Source organism: Brachycentrus maculatus, unplaced genomic scaffold (genome assembly GCF_059751285.1).
Source record: "Brachycentrus maculatus isolate JH-2025_06_01 unplaced genomic scaffold, ASM5975128v1 h1tg000196l, whole genome shotgun sequence".
NCBI classification, from domain to species: domain Eukaryota; kingdom Metazoa; phylum Arthropoda; class Insecta; order Trichoptera; family Brachycentridae; genus Brachycentrus; species Brachycentrus maculatus.
Genome location: NW_028280947.1, coordinates 2,124,704 through 2,138,948, shown reverse-complemented (window position 1 = coordinate 2,138,948; position 14,245 = coordinate 2,124,704). Strand labels below are relative to the sequence as shown.

Below are 14,245 nucleotides of genomic sequence, written 5' to 3'. Positions count from 1 at the left end.
CGGTGTTAACTTGATCGTGATGGCAGGGTGATTAGTCCTGATTTATGAATCGAAAAATGTCTGATGGGGTGCATATGGCGAAAGTGAAGGCAATTACTGCAATATGATAAAGGAAATGGAGGAAGAAAATAGGAAAAAGTGGATAGCATTAATAGCTAATACAGCCGGAGCTTGTTGTAGAGTATACAAAATGAATATTGAACTAAAAGGGTCTCTGCTAAATAAAAGCTTTCTCAATCCAACATAGATGGCTGTTGTGAACTCATATATTCTGTGTCATGAGATTGATCATATACGAGTATCTAAGAATTCCAAAAATTTTAGTAGTTTGGCTATCAATCATGGAAAGAATTGTGAATGTTGCACGCTTGTAAGGTGATCAATTAACCACCCTATGACAGGTCATAAGTCTTATAAATACCCGGACTCCATATTCTTCTTTATCTATGTTGTGATGTCAAAAAAAAAGTTAACATACTTTGCAAGAATATTATATAAGGGTGTTTAAAAAAGTAGATCCAGCAAGTTATTGAAAATACAATACTATTTTAACTAGCGCTAGCGGATAAGAAAAACAACAAAAAAGTACAAACAACAAAAAAAAGACAATAAAAAACACAAACCATAATAATCCAACAAACACATACCAACAATAAATAAATATAAACAACATAAAAAACAAACAACACAAAAAACAAACAAAAAACAAATACAAACAGTGAAAAATACAAACAACAAAAAATACAACGGTCTAACCAAGATCTACCTAAGGGTCTATCTTGGATGGTTATCCAAATTCCTTCGACTGTAAGCATAAGTATTTGTGAGCAAGTACTCAAAATATGGTGTATAATACACAGTTACCTCTTCACATCTTGGGAGAAGGTCAGGTACACCATAGTAATCTTGTAGGATACTGCTTCGAGCACCACCATTAGACTTCTATTTATGGCTTCTTCCATATGGCTTCTTCTTTACCACCATTATGGCTTCCGGTAAGAATTTAGGCAAGGTCTTATCCACGGCTTCACATTTTTGGAAAACCTATTGAAGACTTCATGGAAGGATTTGGTTCGAAGACTTCGAATAAGCTAAATGAACGTTTTGAAATCGTTGTTTTCCGCAGTCGATAATGTTTTTATTGGGTAAAATAAATTGTGTTTTTTGCTCATGCTGATGAGGTAGGTACCACCCAGAAAAAAACTTATCAGTTTCCAAGTCTTCTTTCTCTTACTATTCCCTTTCACTGCCTACACTGGGGCACTTCTAGAAACTTTTTGGTGGTTTCACAAACTTGTATTTATATGGGAGTGAAAGGAATATCAAAGCTGTCCCACCGCATGCCCAGATCTGATACAGAAGCATCTAGGCTTTCTGACAGATCTGCTCTTGCAAAGCAATTTTTTTTAACTAAGTTGCGAAATTTATTGAAAATGTGAAACAACATAAAATTGTATCCCGATTTTACAGTGAATTTACATTTAAAAGCTTTCAATTTCCCTGTCAATGCCAATCTCAATAAATGTAAGTTTGTAAATCCGTCACCAACATTTTCTAGAAGTACCCCGGTGTAGGCAGTAAAAGGGATTAGTATTTAGTTCAGTTAGTCAGTATTTAGTTCAGTTAGTCAGTATTTAGTTCAGTTAGTCAGTATTTAGTTCAATTAGTCAGTTAGTCAGATGTTGGCCGGTACATGGACGCCCACAACCCCAACCAGCACAGCAGACAGACACGGAAAGGGACATTGAAAGCGGTGGGTTTATTGATGGATATCATGGCCACTATACCTTATATGTGAAAGATAATAAAATAGAGGTGATATCTATATTAATTTATTTTAAATAAAGATTTATAAATCAAAGACATTAGGAATATAATTAAAATAACTTTATTCAAATATTTATTAATAAAATTATACATTTTTTACATTCTTGGTTACTTGGAGCACTAAGCACTTTAGTTGATCCAATCATATTTTTTTTGCTATTTTTTAATGCAGTTTGTTTCTAAGTCTAACTATGCAAAAATAGCTATACATTTGGGTAGTAAATTATAAGATCTACCATACTAAAACGGGAGCATTATAGAATTTATAAAATCATTTGAAAAATATTATTGAATTTGATTGAGAACTTAAGCAAAACGAAAGACCTATTATATCTAGTTTGTATGCTGACCAGAAACATATAAAATTTATTTTGTATCCGGATCACATAATTCTATCTATATTTTCGTCCACGTTTTATAACATAATACCGTAATACAATATATTGGATGATAAAGTAAGAACTGACTTAATTAATTTCGAGAATTCCATTTTTTAACATTTAACAATACGACAAACAAAAGAGTGTTGTCAAGATCGCAGAAACATGATCTTTGTCCCTTAAGATGGATGCACACGTGTTTTTCAAATTTGTTTTATGCATTTGGAACGAGCGTTCGGATACTTTTCATTCGAAAACAAACGAACGTGTACGCAGTACCTTTAAGAAGTAATGTTCCAAACAACTTTTTGTAGTTTTATATTTATAATAAACAAAACGTCACTTATATTATTTTGTTTCATTATCTTAGATTATTTGCTCCTGTTGATGATAAAGGGTTCTCTGTTTTCCCAAATTTTCAACAATGCGAAAACGCAATGTAAATGAAAAGAAAAGTCGTATAACATTTTAAATAATCAAGTTCGTTAACATTTATATCCAATACGAGCGAAAAAACCATGTGTATTGCCATTTTCACTAATTAAATAGAGTTTTATAGAACGCGGTATGATAAAATCGTCCTTTTTGCGACGCCATCTTGAATCTAAGAAACGTCAAAATGTCATGTATCGCCAGACATTGAAAACACGGCGTAATTTATCAAAATGGAAATTGTACGACATTAAATCTTAACTTGCCATACCAATAAGCGATCTATAAGTGATAATAAGTGATCTATAAGTCAAAATTAGTATTATGTACATGATTTCATCGCGAAATGACGTTGTCACTGATTCCAAGATGGCGTCGCTAAAAGGCGCTTTTTGATCGTTGTCGTCTAGTCTTATTTACGCTTCGCTGGTTGCTGTGGTGCCAGTCGAGCTGGCGTCGCTGGCCGCTGGTGGGGGGGCGGCATTACCACAGACGAGGAATGGAAGCTTCTCGTTAAGAGCGGCGCGGTATTTAGGATGACTGAAAAGAAAACGTCACATGTCACTCCCGGAAAAGCCGGTCACCCCTCCTTCAACGGCAGAGACGTGCATTCTATATAGGCGGAAGAGCAGTGCCTACCCTGGATTACTCGCGTTCCATACAGAAATACGACCATTGCCTACTATGCCTTACAAGGATATGGGTAAGGATCCAACCCTACTGCCTACTCTGATTAAAAACTCTGTGCACGCCACTGTTCAACGGTCACTAGTTAGGGTAATAATTTGTTATTATCATCTCCTAAAATGTATCCACGCTGTTTACTGAACGAATCGCGAATGGCAGTACAGAAATTTTATGGAAATGCTCTTTATTTAACATTTTCATTTAGGTACTGAATGAATAATTTAAAAAAATAATAATTTACATTTTTCGCTTGAAAAAATCAGATATATTCTTTTGAACCAACGCACCTAACTAGTGTTCAAGGGCTTAATCCCGAATTCGTCCAAAATCACCAATTCCTCATTGTTCTCGAAAGCTTTCACGACTTCAGAAGTCTTAAGAAATCGTTCGGATTACAGTGCGTTTCGGATTACGGAGTGTTCGGATGGCACTTAAGTTTTTTCTCCCATTTTCACATACATAACTGTATGTTGAAAATGAATCATGATTGATAAACCAAATGGACCATTTTTACGGAGAAAAAAATCTAATTATCCGAATGGGGTCCGGTCCCAATCGATTCGTATAGTTGAAGTTCTGCAATAGAATTATTTATTTGCATAAATGAGATATTAGTGATCACCTATAGACGCTATATAAATAAAATACATTTCTTTTTTTTTCTACCATTTTAAACATATAAAAATAGTAATCAATTAAAATAGACCCTTTTTTCGGAAAAAAGGCCAAATACCCGAATGGGGTCCGGTCCCAATCAATTCAGATAGTTGGAGTTCTACTCTTCTCGATATAACCGTCCTGTTAAATTCCCAAATACAATAAAAAATAATAATCCTCCACCTGAGAACAAAAAGTTTTTTCTCCTATTTTTAACAAATGTACATACAGTAATTAATTCAAATAGACCCTTTTTCTGAAAAAAAATCCAACTATCCGAATGGGGTCCAGTCCCAATCAATTCGGGTAGTTGGAGTTCTACTCTACGCGATGTAACCGTCCTGTTAAATTCCCAAATACAATAAAAATAATAATCCCTCACCTTAGCACCCAAATAGTTTTTTCTCTCATTTTCAATGTACTTGTACATACAGTAATTAATTCACATAGAATAGATCCTTTTTTGAAAAAAAATCAAACTATCCGAATGGAGTCTAGTTCAAACCAATTCGGATAGTTGGAGTTCTACTCTACTCGATATAACCGTCCTGTTAAATTCCCAAATACAATAAATATAAGAATCCTTTACCTGAGCACCCAAATAGTTTTTTCTCCCATTTTTAACATAATGTACATACAGTAATCAATTGAAATAGACCATTTTTTGGAGAAAAAATCCAACTATCCGAATGGGGTCCAGTCCCAATCGATTCGGATAATCGGAATTTTAATGTGAATGCAAAACTCACCTGATTCCATAGACGATGGGGTTGTACACGGCGTTGGCCTTGGCGAAGAGCGACCCCCAGATGGTGGAGAGCGGGCTGATGGCCGCTCCTCCGAAGACGCCCGTGTAGTTGATGACCAGGTAAGGAGTCCAAGCCATGAACCAGAGAGAGATGGTAGTCAGAGCCACCTTGGCGAGCTTGCACTCGGCGCTGGTCTCGTTCTCGGCGGAAGACCTGAGCGAGGCGACGTTCATCTTCTTGGCCTGGTCTCGCATGGATTTCTCGTGGGCTGCGACGGCCTGGGAAAACAAATGACATGATAAAAACAAACGCAGACATCATCATCTTCTTCTTATTTTCCAATCATGCTACTCTGTCTTTCTGTGTTGTGGTTAGGACTTTGAGCTGGGTTGTGAATAAGAGTAGTTTTTTACAATGGTTTTTTTTTTTCCTTGCTTTTTTTTTATTTATTTATATGGAAGATGCATTCATTATTTACCTTTCTAATTATGTACAACGTTTAAAGATTACTAAGCAGTTTGTTCTAACTTTAAAAAATTATGTTTTGTTTTAATATTTGTTGGGATCTGTCGTTTGTTAGAAATGTAATATTAACTTAGAGATTGACCAAAAAACGCACCCTGTTTTCGAAATGATCGTGTTTGATCAAAGGTGTTTCTTTTACATTTTGGTGTTGTCTTTCTGTGTCCTGGTTAGAACTCTGCTAAGTAGTAAGTTAGGACTGGTTTTTATCAATCGTTTATTATAATTGCGACGTTAGCTTAGAGACTGACCAAAAACGCATTCTATTATGTGATTTCGAAATGATTATGTTAGATCAAAGGCTGTTCTTTTGCATTTTGGTGTTGTCTTTCTGTATCCTGTTTAGGACAGTTAGTCAGTTTCATCAGTTCAAACATAGCTTACCTTGATGATGAACCAATAGGAGTAGATGATGGAGAAGAGGGGCAAGTAGTACACGAACACAGAGTAGACCAAAATATAACTCCTGCTCAGCCAGTCCTTCGCCAGGTAGTCAGTTCCGCAAGCTGTCATGTTGCCTTCAGGCACATATCTGAAATAAATATAATGATAATAATAATAATAATAAAACCCTTATCCGCACCCCAATGGTGCATAGGGCACTTCGTCACATAAACGCAGTGTTATCTTGATCGTTTTACACATGAAGGAAAGGTGATCAGCCCTCTGCTTCAGGTACCAGTCTAGGGTAGTATTAAATAAATATTATAGTGAAAAAATCACTTGTATTTATTTTACCCCCCTTGGGAATCGAACCCGGGACCTCCAGAACGGTAGCCGAGCGTGCTGATATAAGATAAGTATTAGAAGATATAAGATAAATATGAGAAGATATTAACTAAATAGTTATTTAATAACCTTCATGCCTCAGCCCACAGGGGTAGGCAGAGAGAATAGAGCGCCAGACCAGGGCAACGAATGTGCCTAATAAATGTGACGCATCCTTGAGTTTTTTTTAATTAAACACTTGTATAATACCACTTTATGAGTTTTATTTCATTACACACGACTAGTTTCGAAAACTGCAGATGTTTTCATCTGCAGATGAAAAGTTAATAAAACTCAAAGGGTATTTATTATATAGGATTTTTTTTAAATCCACTTAGTTAATGCCAAATCAATATATATCCAAATCATTTTTTTGACATCTCATCAAAGATGAAGAAGAATATGGAAGTCTGGGCATTTACGGGGCTTACGACCGTCATAGGCTGGTTTGAGTGATCACTTTACACACGTGTAACATTCACCAATTCTACCCATTATTGACAACCACGCTACTCAAATTCTTGGAAGTTTTATATATATGAACCAATTTAGAAACCTTGTTCATGAATCTCTAGAACTTCACTAGAGACATCTATTGGTGAGATGTAAAGAAGCTTTTTATTAAGCGGAAACTCTTATATTAGTATAAGTATTTGGACACACTCAAAATGTTATATCCAAATCGATATCCTTGAAACTTCATTCTCAATTCTTGTCCAATTATCTGTTATTATTATTCAACTAGACAGGCGCCGTGGCATAGTTGGGTAGGCTGCAAAATTGTGTCGAGGGTTCGATTCCCACCTATGGAGTTCAAAGTGAATTCGAGAAAGACTTATTTTCAATTGGTCTGGGTGTTTGTAATGTATTTTTCACATCTACCTTCCATATCCTTATTATTCTAACTGCAGACAATAATAAAATATACATACTCGCAATAATAAAATTTAGTTAGCTTTCGGCAATGCATACGCTAATTTTTTTTGGAATAAATATTCAATTTATTTCGAATATGTATAGATTTTTTTTTAAACTTCTAACCTTTCAATAACTCATTTTTTTCAAAACAATATCATTATTTCGAGAAACACTTATTTTTTCAATGGAAGAACTGTGTTTTAAGAAAAAATATAAATTACGTAAAATGTTACTGGTTTTAGAGAATTTTAGGTTACGACTTAAAGAATACTTAAAGAATAGTCCTAAAAGTAAAAGTTTTACAAGTTTTTCTTTTTAAAAAAAAAAGAAAATATTTTTAACCTGTTCCATCCGAAGAGAGGTGCAATTGTCCACACTGTTGCAAACAGCCATACAGCAATTATTCTGAATAGAGCTGTTTTTATGGTCATCGGTTTTGCTGCTAATCCCTGTAGAAGTAAAAAAAATGGTAAAACATACACACATTTTGTAACAGTGAAAATTTAGTTTACTTTTAAGATATTTAAACAAAGTTATGATGCGAATGCAGTTGAAAAAATGAGCAGAGGAAGATCATTGAAAAAATAATGGAAGCTTTAAAAAGATGTATGATATATCGCTCACTCCTTTCAAGAACGTCATAAATAAATAAAAACTTGATTTTTCAGGAGAACGTTTTTAAAGTTTAAAAATATGACACAATGTATTAAAAATAAATATCAAGCCACTTATTGAACTTTTTTCTGAGCAACAGATATTTTTAGGTAAAACCTGAAGGTTTTTTCTCCATTTGAAAAATATTTAGTTTATTCAAAAAAATAATTAAACAATACCTTTTCTTCAAAATGAAAAAACAACATTTTCTGCCCTGTAGTGGGTAAATATTAAGTTAAAAATATGATTCTTTTTCTGGGGTATAGTACATTTTCTAGGCATTCTGAAAACATGCAAAACTGAAAATTGACGATTTTTTATTTATGACGTTCTTGAAAGGAGTGAGCGATATGTTCAAATATTGATATAACGAAAAAATGCAAGGCTGAGATTAGCATTATCGATAAAAAAATTAAAAAGGTGTGTTTAGATGATTTAGGCATGTGAATCGAATGAGTGAAGAAAGAAGAGTAAAACAAATTTATGAGGTGGATGTGGTCGATAAAAGAAGCAGAGGAACACCGAGCACAATTTAACATGGTGCAGTATTTTAATTACTCGTGCGTGGTCAAGTCATGAGTCGGAATAATCGGCGGGTATGTATGAGGAGATGGATGCAAAATGAGTGCAAGAGGCGAAGACTGTTTGCAAAGATAGATTGGTGTGGCGTTCTTATTTCTCTGCTTACACCTGCGGAGACCCTGCGTAGTGGTTAGTTGGATTATTGAGAATTTATTACAATACATGCCAAATAGATTATTGTCAAAACGACATGAGAAGTTAATTTTAAAAAGCACAATTATTTACATTAAAAAAAAAAAGAAAACAAATGGATTTTTTTGTTGAATTACCTAACGTCCAAGTGACTCTGGAACCTAGCTACGGCTTATGCAACACCGTTTATCATGTCCCTACTCAGGCTTCAACTTTATAAGTTTCATAGCCTATGCCTTGTGAGTAGATTTACTCTATTTTATGTTTAAAGTGACTATAATTTCATGTAATTCATGAGTGAAAATTCTAGGTAAAAACACTCGCGGAAAACAAATGGAAGGGTACAGGAGGCTTATATCCAGGCAGTGGAGGCCATAAGGATAAATAGGAAAGTAGAAAGAAAGAAGAAAAAAAGAAGAAATATTTTTACAACATTTTGAGTGTGTCCAAATACTTGTTCACAAAATCTGGATTATCTCCAATCACAGGAGTTATTTTCATATTATTTTTTGACATCTCATTAAAGATGAAGAAGTATATGGAAGTCTGGGCATTTACGGGGCTGACGACCGTCATAGGCTGGTTTAAGTGATCACTTTACACACGTGTAACGTTCACCAATTCTACCCATTATTGACAACCACACTACTCAAATTCTTGGAAGTTCTATATACACCATATATGAACCAAATTGAAACATTACTCTTGAATGCCCCGTAAATGCCCAGACATCCATATTCTCCTTCATCTTTGATGAAATGTCAAAAAATATATATATATTTGTCTCCTACCTTGACAATGACGTTGTACCTATCCAATGCAATGCATGTCATCGTCCAGATGGAAGCACATCCAAACAGTGATCCACACATGGCATATATCTGGCACATCAGGGGTCCTGCAAATATATTAAACATTATAATTAAAACTTGGTTTTAAAATCACTTTAATCTATAATAATTTTAAAACAAAGTTTTTTTTTTTATTATAAAATGGAAAATCACAAAGTTATGACTTCAAATATAAATTAAATATAACACATTATTTTCTGACATCTCATCAAAGGTGAAGAAGAATATAGTAAGTCTGGGCATTTACGGGGCTGACGACCGTAATAGGCTGGTTTAAGTCACTTCACACACGTATAACATTCACCAATTCTACCCAATATTGACAACCACACTACTCAAATTCTTGAAAGTTCTATATATATGAATCAATTTAGAACTTTGTTCTTGAATCACTAGAACTTCATTAGAGACATCTATTGGCAAGATGAAAAGAAGCTTTTTATTGAGCAGAAACTCTTTTATTAGTATGTGAGGTCCGAATCCTGGATTATAATCACACACATGAGAAACGCCAGAAAATATCATTTTCATTTTTATTATTTAAGCTTATAATTTGACCAGATAATTTATTTACAATATTTTATGTGTGTCCAAATACTTGTTCACAAAATCTGGATTATCTCCAATTACAGGAGTTATTTTCATATTATTTAATAACAAATAATACGAAAATAACTCCTGTAATTGGAGATAATCCAGATTTTGTGAACAAGTATTTGGACACACTCAAAATGTTGTAAATACATATTACACACTATTCATCGCAGATATAGTTATGCCTCACATAACGAAAGCTGTGTCGAAGCATTTTTTAAAAATATAAATCGGTAGCGATTATTTTTGGGATCACAAAAGTAGGTACCCGAGGTTTTGTAAAAAATTAATGAAAGTCAGATCATACCTAGCACCCAAGTCTCGTGGTAGCAGTTCATCACCATCGGCGGTGACATGACCACCATCATCAGGAAATCCGAGAAGGCCAAGTTAACTACTAGGAGATTGGAAGGCGTACGAAGACTCTGCAATAAAAGAAATAAATGATTTACTCATGCATTTAACGGTTACATTACCAATAAATGGTATACTCATACATTTCAGGGGTTACATACCATAAAAATGATTTAATCATGCATTGAAATATGTCCCGAAAACGGTTACAATATAAATATTTGATTTACTCATACATTTCACGGTTACATACTACAAATGAATGATTTACTCATACATTTCACGGTTACAATACAAATAAATGATTTACTCATACATTTCACGGTTACAATACAAGCAAATGATTTACTCATACATTTCACGGTTACATTTCAAATAAATGATTTAATCATACATTTCACGGTTAAAATATAAATAAACAATTAACTCATACATTTAACGGTTACAATACAAAAAAAACTAATACATTTCGCGGTTGTTATACAAATAAACGATTCAGTACCCATGCTTAAACCATAAGGCATGATTTTAATAATTTTTGGCCGATTTTTCAAAACTCATAATCTATTTAGATTTAAAAAGCGATTTTTTAAAATATATTTTATTCAGTACTTACTTTCTATGCATAAGCCATGTTTTAATAATAACTAGGCGATTAAAAAAAACTCAGTACCAACTTAGAATCATACATAGATTTAAAGAGCAATTAAATTATTTATTTTAATTTAAATCAGTATTCAACGGGAGTTCATAAACCATGATTTGAATAATTATAAGCTGATTTTTTTAAAAACTAAGTACCTACTAAGAATGATATTATTAAAACACTTTGTTAAGTTAGCTAGCATTTTACATTATTTATGAATAATTTCATCTTTGCGGGGACAAAAAACGTAAAATCTTAAAAAAAAAAAGTCATGACAAAAATTGAAAGAAGCTATAAGTTAAATTTTGTCTCTTTGGGATTTTAGAATTAGGTCGACTTAAATTAAAACAAAAGTGATTATAAGAGCTGTTTGTTATATTTTGACGTACGTACCTTTGTTGTGGAAAATATGTATATGACAACACCATTTCCTGTCCAACTTATGAATCCTAAGCACACCATGACGAACCCTAAAATTCCGTGCCATAGGGGATTCAATGGAGGAAATTGATACCTAAAAACCAAAGTAAAACAAAATATTAGTAATATAGTAAAATAATAAATCGAATAGTGTAATAGAATGTAAAAGTGTAATTGGGTTGTGGTCTCGTTTTGAAGTCGAAGAATTTCTGGGAACCAAGACTGCCAAAAATTGATTCCTACTTTTAATAACGGGCCGCTTAGGCAAACGAAAATAGTATAAAATTTACATATTTCAAGAAGTAATAAATAAATTATTCAAAAGCAAATAAATTTACATATTTAATTTGTGAAAAGTAATTTCTTGAATTGATTCGGCAGCCACTTTGTGGTAATATTTTTTTTTAATTTTTCTATCTTCAATTTAAATTTTACTTGGTAAATACCACCATTTCTTACAATTTTATTGTGACGTGCGTTTCGATGCATCCAGCATCATTATTGAACACCAGAGTTCTACCTTTCAAAGCACCGAAAAGTAACTAATACCAAAAAAATCAGCAAATACAAGAAAAAGTAACGAATAACCGAAAAAATAACGAATAACCGAAAAAATAACGAATAACTGAAAAAGTAACGAATAACTGACGAATAACCGAAAAAAATAACGAATAATTGAAAACGTAACGAGTAGCCGAAAAAATAGCGAATAACCGAAAAGGTAACGAATAATCGAAAAAATGACGAATAACAAAAAAAAACGAATAATCGAAAAAGTAACGCATAATCGAAAAAATAACGAATAACAAAAAAAACGAATAGCCGAAAAAGTTACGAAAAACCGAAAAAATAACGAATAACGAAAAGGTAACGAATAATCGAAAAAATGACGAATAACAAAAAAAATGAATAATCGAAAAAGTAACGCATAATCGAAAAAATAACGAATAACAAAAAAAACGAATAGCCGAAAAAGTTACGAAAAACCGAAAAAATTACGAATAACCGAAAAAATGACGAATAACCGAAAAAAATACGAATTACTAAAAAAATTACAAATAACCGAAAAATTACGAATTACTGAAAAATGACGAATAACCGAAAAATAACGTTTATAAGAAAAAGCAGCAAATATGAGAAAAAGTAATGAATATCCAAAATAAACAAAAACACTATAATATATAAAAATGTGGGTAATTCATTGGTAGAGTGTTACAAACGACAAATTGGTGCTTTTTATAATACCCCTTATATTTCTTTAACCCTATTAGCACCAAAATGGTACATAGGGCACCGCATAGTATCGACACGGAGTTAACATGATCGCCAATCAAATGAAAAGAAGTTGATCAAGAGTGTGCTTCTAATTCTTAGGTTAAGGAGTGGAATTTATTAGATGGAAAACAAATGTCGTAAATGAAGAACATTTATGCTTTATTGCAAAGAAAATAGAGGAGGAATAATAGGTAGGAAAAGAAGAAAACCAATAATGGGCAGGGAAATCGTCATATCACAGTCGTACTCGTACTAGCTCATGTAACTTTTGTTTCTTTTTCTTATCATTTTTCGCACACAATGGTGCTTAGGGCACTGCACTGCATATAAGCAGTGTCATTTTGATTGTTCAATACATGAAGGAAAGGTACCAGGTACCAGTCCAAGGTAATTTTAAATACAGTGTATATTAATTATCCTGCAAATATATTACTCATTATAATTAAAACTTGGTTTTAAAATCACTATAATTTATAGTGATTTAACAAAGTTATATATTAATTATAAAATGGAAAATCACAAAGCTATGTCTTCAAATATAAAATACAGCTTATATTATCATGAAAAATAAATGATTTTTTTGATCTTCTGGGAATCGAACCCGGTACCCCCTACACGGTAGCCAAACTCGGTGAAAGTTAGACACTGCTAATCTGTACGAGTGTTTTTAGGTTAGTTATAATTTATTATTTTTTGACATCTCATCAAAGATAAAGAAGAATATGGAAGTCTGGGCATTTACGGGGCTGACGACCGTCATAGGCTGGTTTAAGTGATCACTTTACACACGTGTAACATTCACCAATTCTACCCATTATTGACAACCACACTTCTCAAATTCTTGGAAGTTCTGTATATATGAACCAATTTGGAAACCTTGTTCTTGAATCACTAGAACTTCACTAGAGACATCTATTGGTGAGATGTAAAGAAGCTTTTTATTAAGCAGAAACTCTTATATTAGTATGTGAGGTCCGAATGTTATAATTTACCAGTGTGGGTCGATGAGATGGAGCATTTCTGGAGGCACTTTATCCACGACTGTTTGGTTGGAGATGTCCTGCCAGCGTTCCATCATCACGGGATGAAATGCGGAAACAGCCATTTTTAATTTAAAAAAATCTTCAAAAAATATATCAAAAATGTGTAATCCAAAAACAAAGCACTACTTCAATTACTTGAAGCGTCGGTGTGATTCTAAATTTTGACCATTCTATTGTGTCTACTGTGTACAGTGCCACTCAAGATGACTTGAGGCTCACAATACAATGAGTTGTAGTAAAACTTCCTTCTTATAGACTTCACAGTGTCACGAAATGGGATTGAGGAAACAAGATTATAAAACTGCACTTCAAGAAATCCTTCGTAAAGGTGTTAAAATTATATAAGTCAGAAGACTTTAAATCCGAATTTAAAAGAAATAGGTTAAAGGGTTAGCTATTGCCTTACATATGACGCAAGTCAAACAACATCTCATTAGGCGATATTGATAAACCAGGGTTCAATATATATATTTTTACGATTCTATAAACGATTTTTGTATTTTAGTTAAAATAATACTGTTCCAATGGTAATTTAAAATTACCGCAGTAGTGTATTAATATTGCCAGTATAATAAAATAACAATCTCATTTTTCAACCTAAATACGTTTTAATCGAAAAGACTTCTACTCTTAATAAAGGAAAGCGGAAACATAATATTTTTACGCATCTCATGTAAGTACATACCTATTTAAAAAAATCTTTATGTATTTTTTCCATTTGGTTTATCGTATTTGCGCAGACTTGCACAAATTC

The 14,245-nt window shown here is 33.1% G+C and overlaps 1 protein-coding gene across 2 annotated transcripts; it reads right to left on the bottom strand.

Annotated features, from left to right (window-relative positions):
• Positions 1-1,878: 1,878 nt before the first annotated feature.
• On the bottom strand, positions 1,879-14,035 carry LOC148307629 (rhodopsin-like). 2 transcript variants are annotated; one of them, XM_088263194.1, is made up of 8 exons: positions 13,898-14,035; positions 11,147-11,267; positions 10,061-10,178; positions 9,100-9,206; positions 7,283-7,389; positions 5,639-5,786; positions 4,733-5,010; positions 1,879-3,179 (listed from the first exon to the last, which is right to left on the bottom strand). In XM_088263194.1, exons 1-8 carry the CDS (start codon positions 13,918-13,920, stop codon positions 3,056-3,058), a joined length of 1,026 nt encoding a protein of 341 aa, XP_088119320.1. In that variant the 5' UTR covers positions 13,921-14,035; the 3' UTR covers positions 1,879-3,055. The 2 variants fall into 2 exon arrangements, with proteins under 2 accessions (XP_088119320.1, XP_088119319.1); XM_088263193.1 differs by having other exon boundaries at positions 13,441-13,988.
• Between the last annotated feature and the right edge of the window lie 210 nt (positions 14,036-14,245).

Coding starts and splice junctions, on each gene's coding strand:
- LOC148307629 (XM_088263193.1), bottom strand. CDS start 13,553: ATGGCTGTTTCCGCATTTCATCCCGTGATGATGGAACGCTGGCAGGAC. Junction 7,390..9,099: donor GGTACAACGTCATTGTCAAG/GTAGGAGACAAA, acceptor TTACTTCTACAG/GGATTAGCAGCAAAACCGAT. Junction 3,180..4,732: donor CCCATCGTCTATGGAATCAG/GTGAGTTTTGCA, acceptor TTTTCTTTTCAG/TCATCCTAAATACCGCGCCG.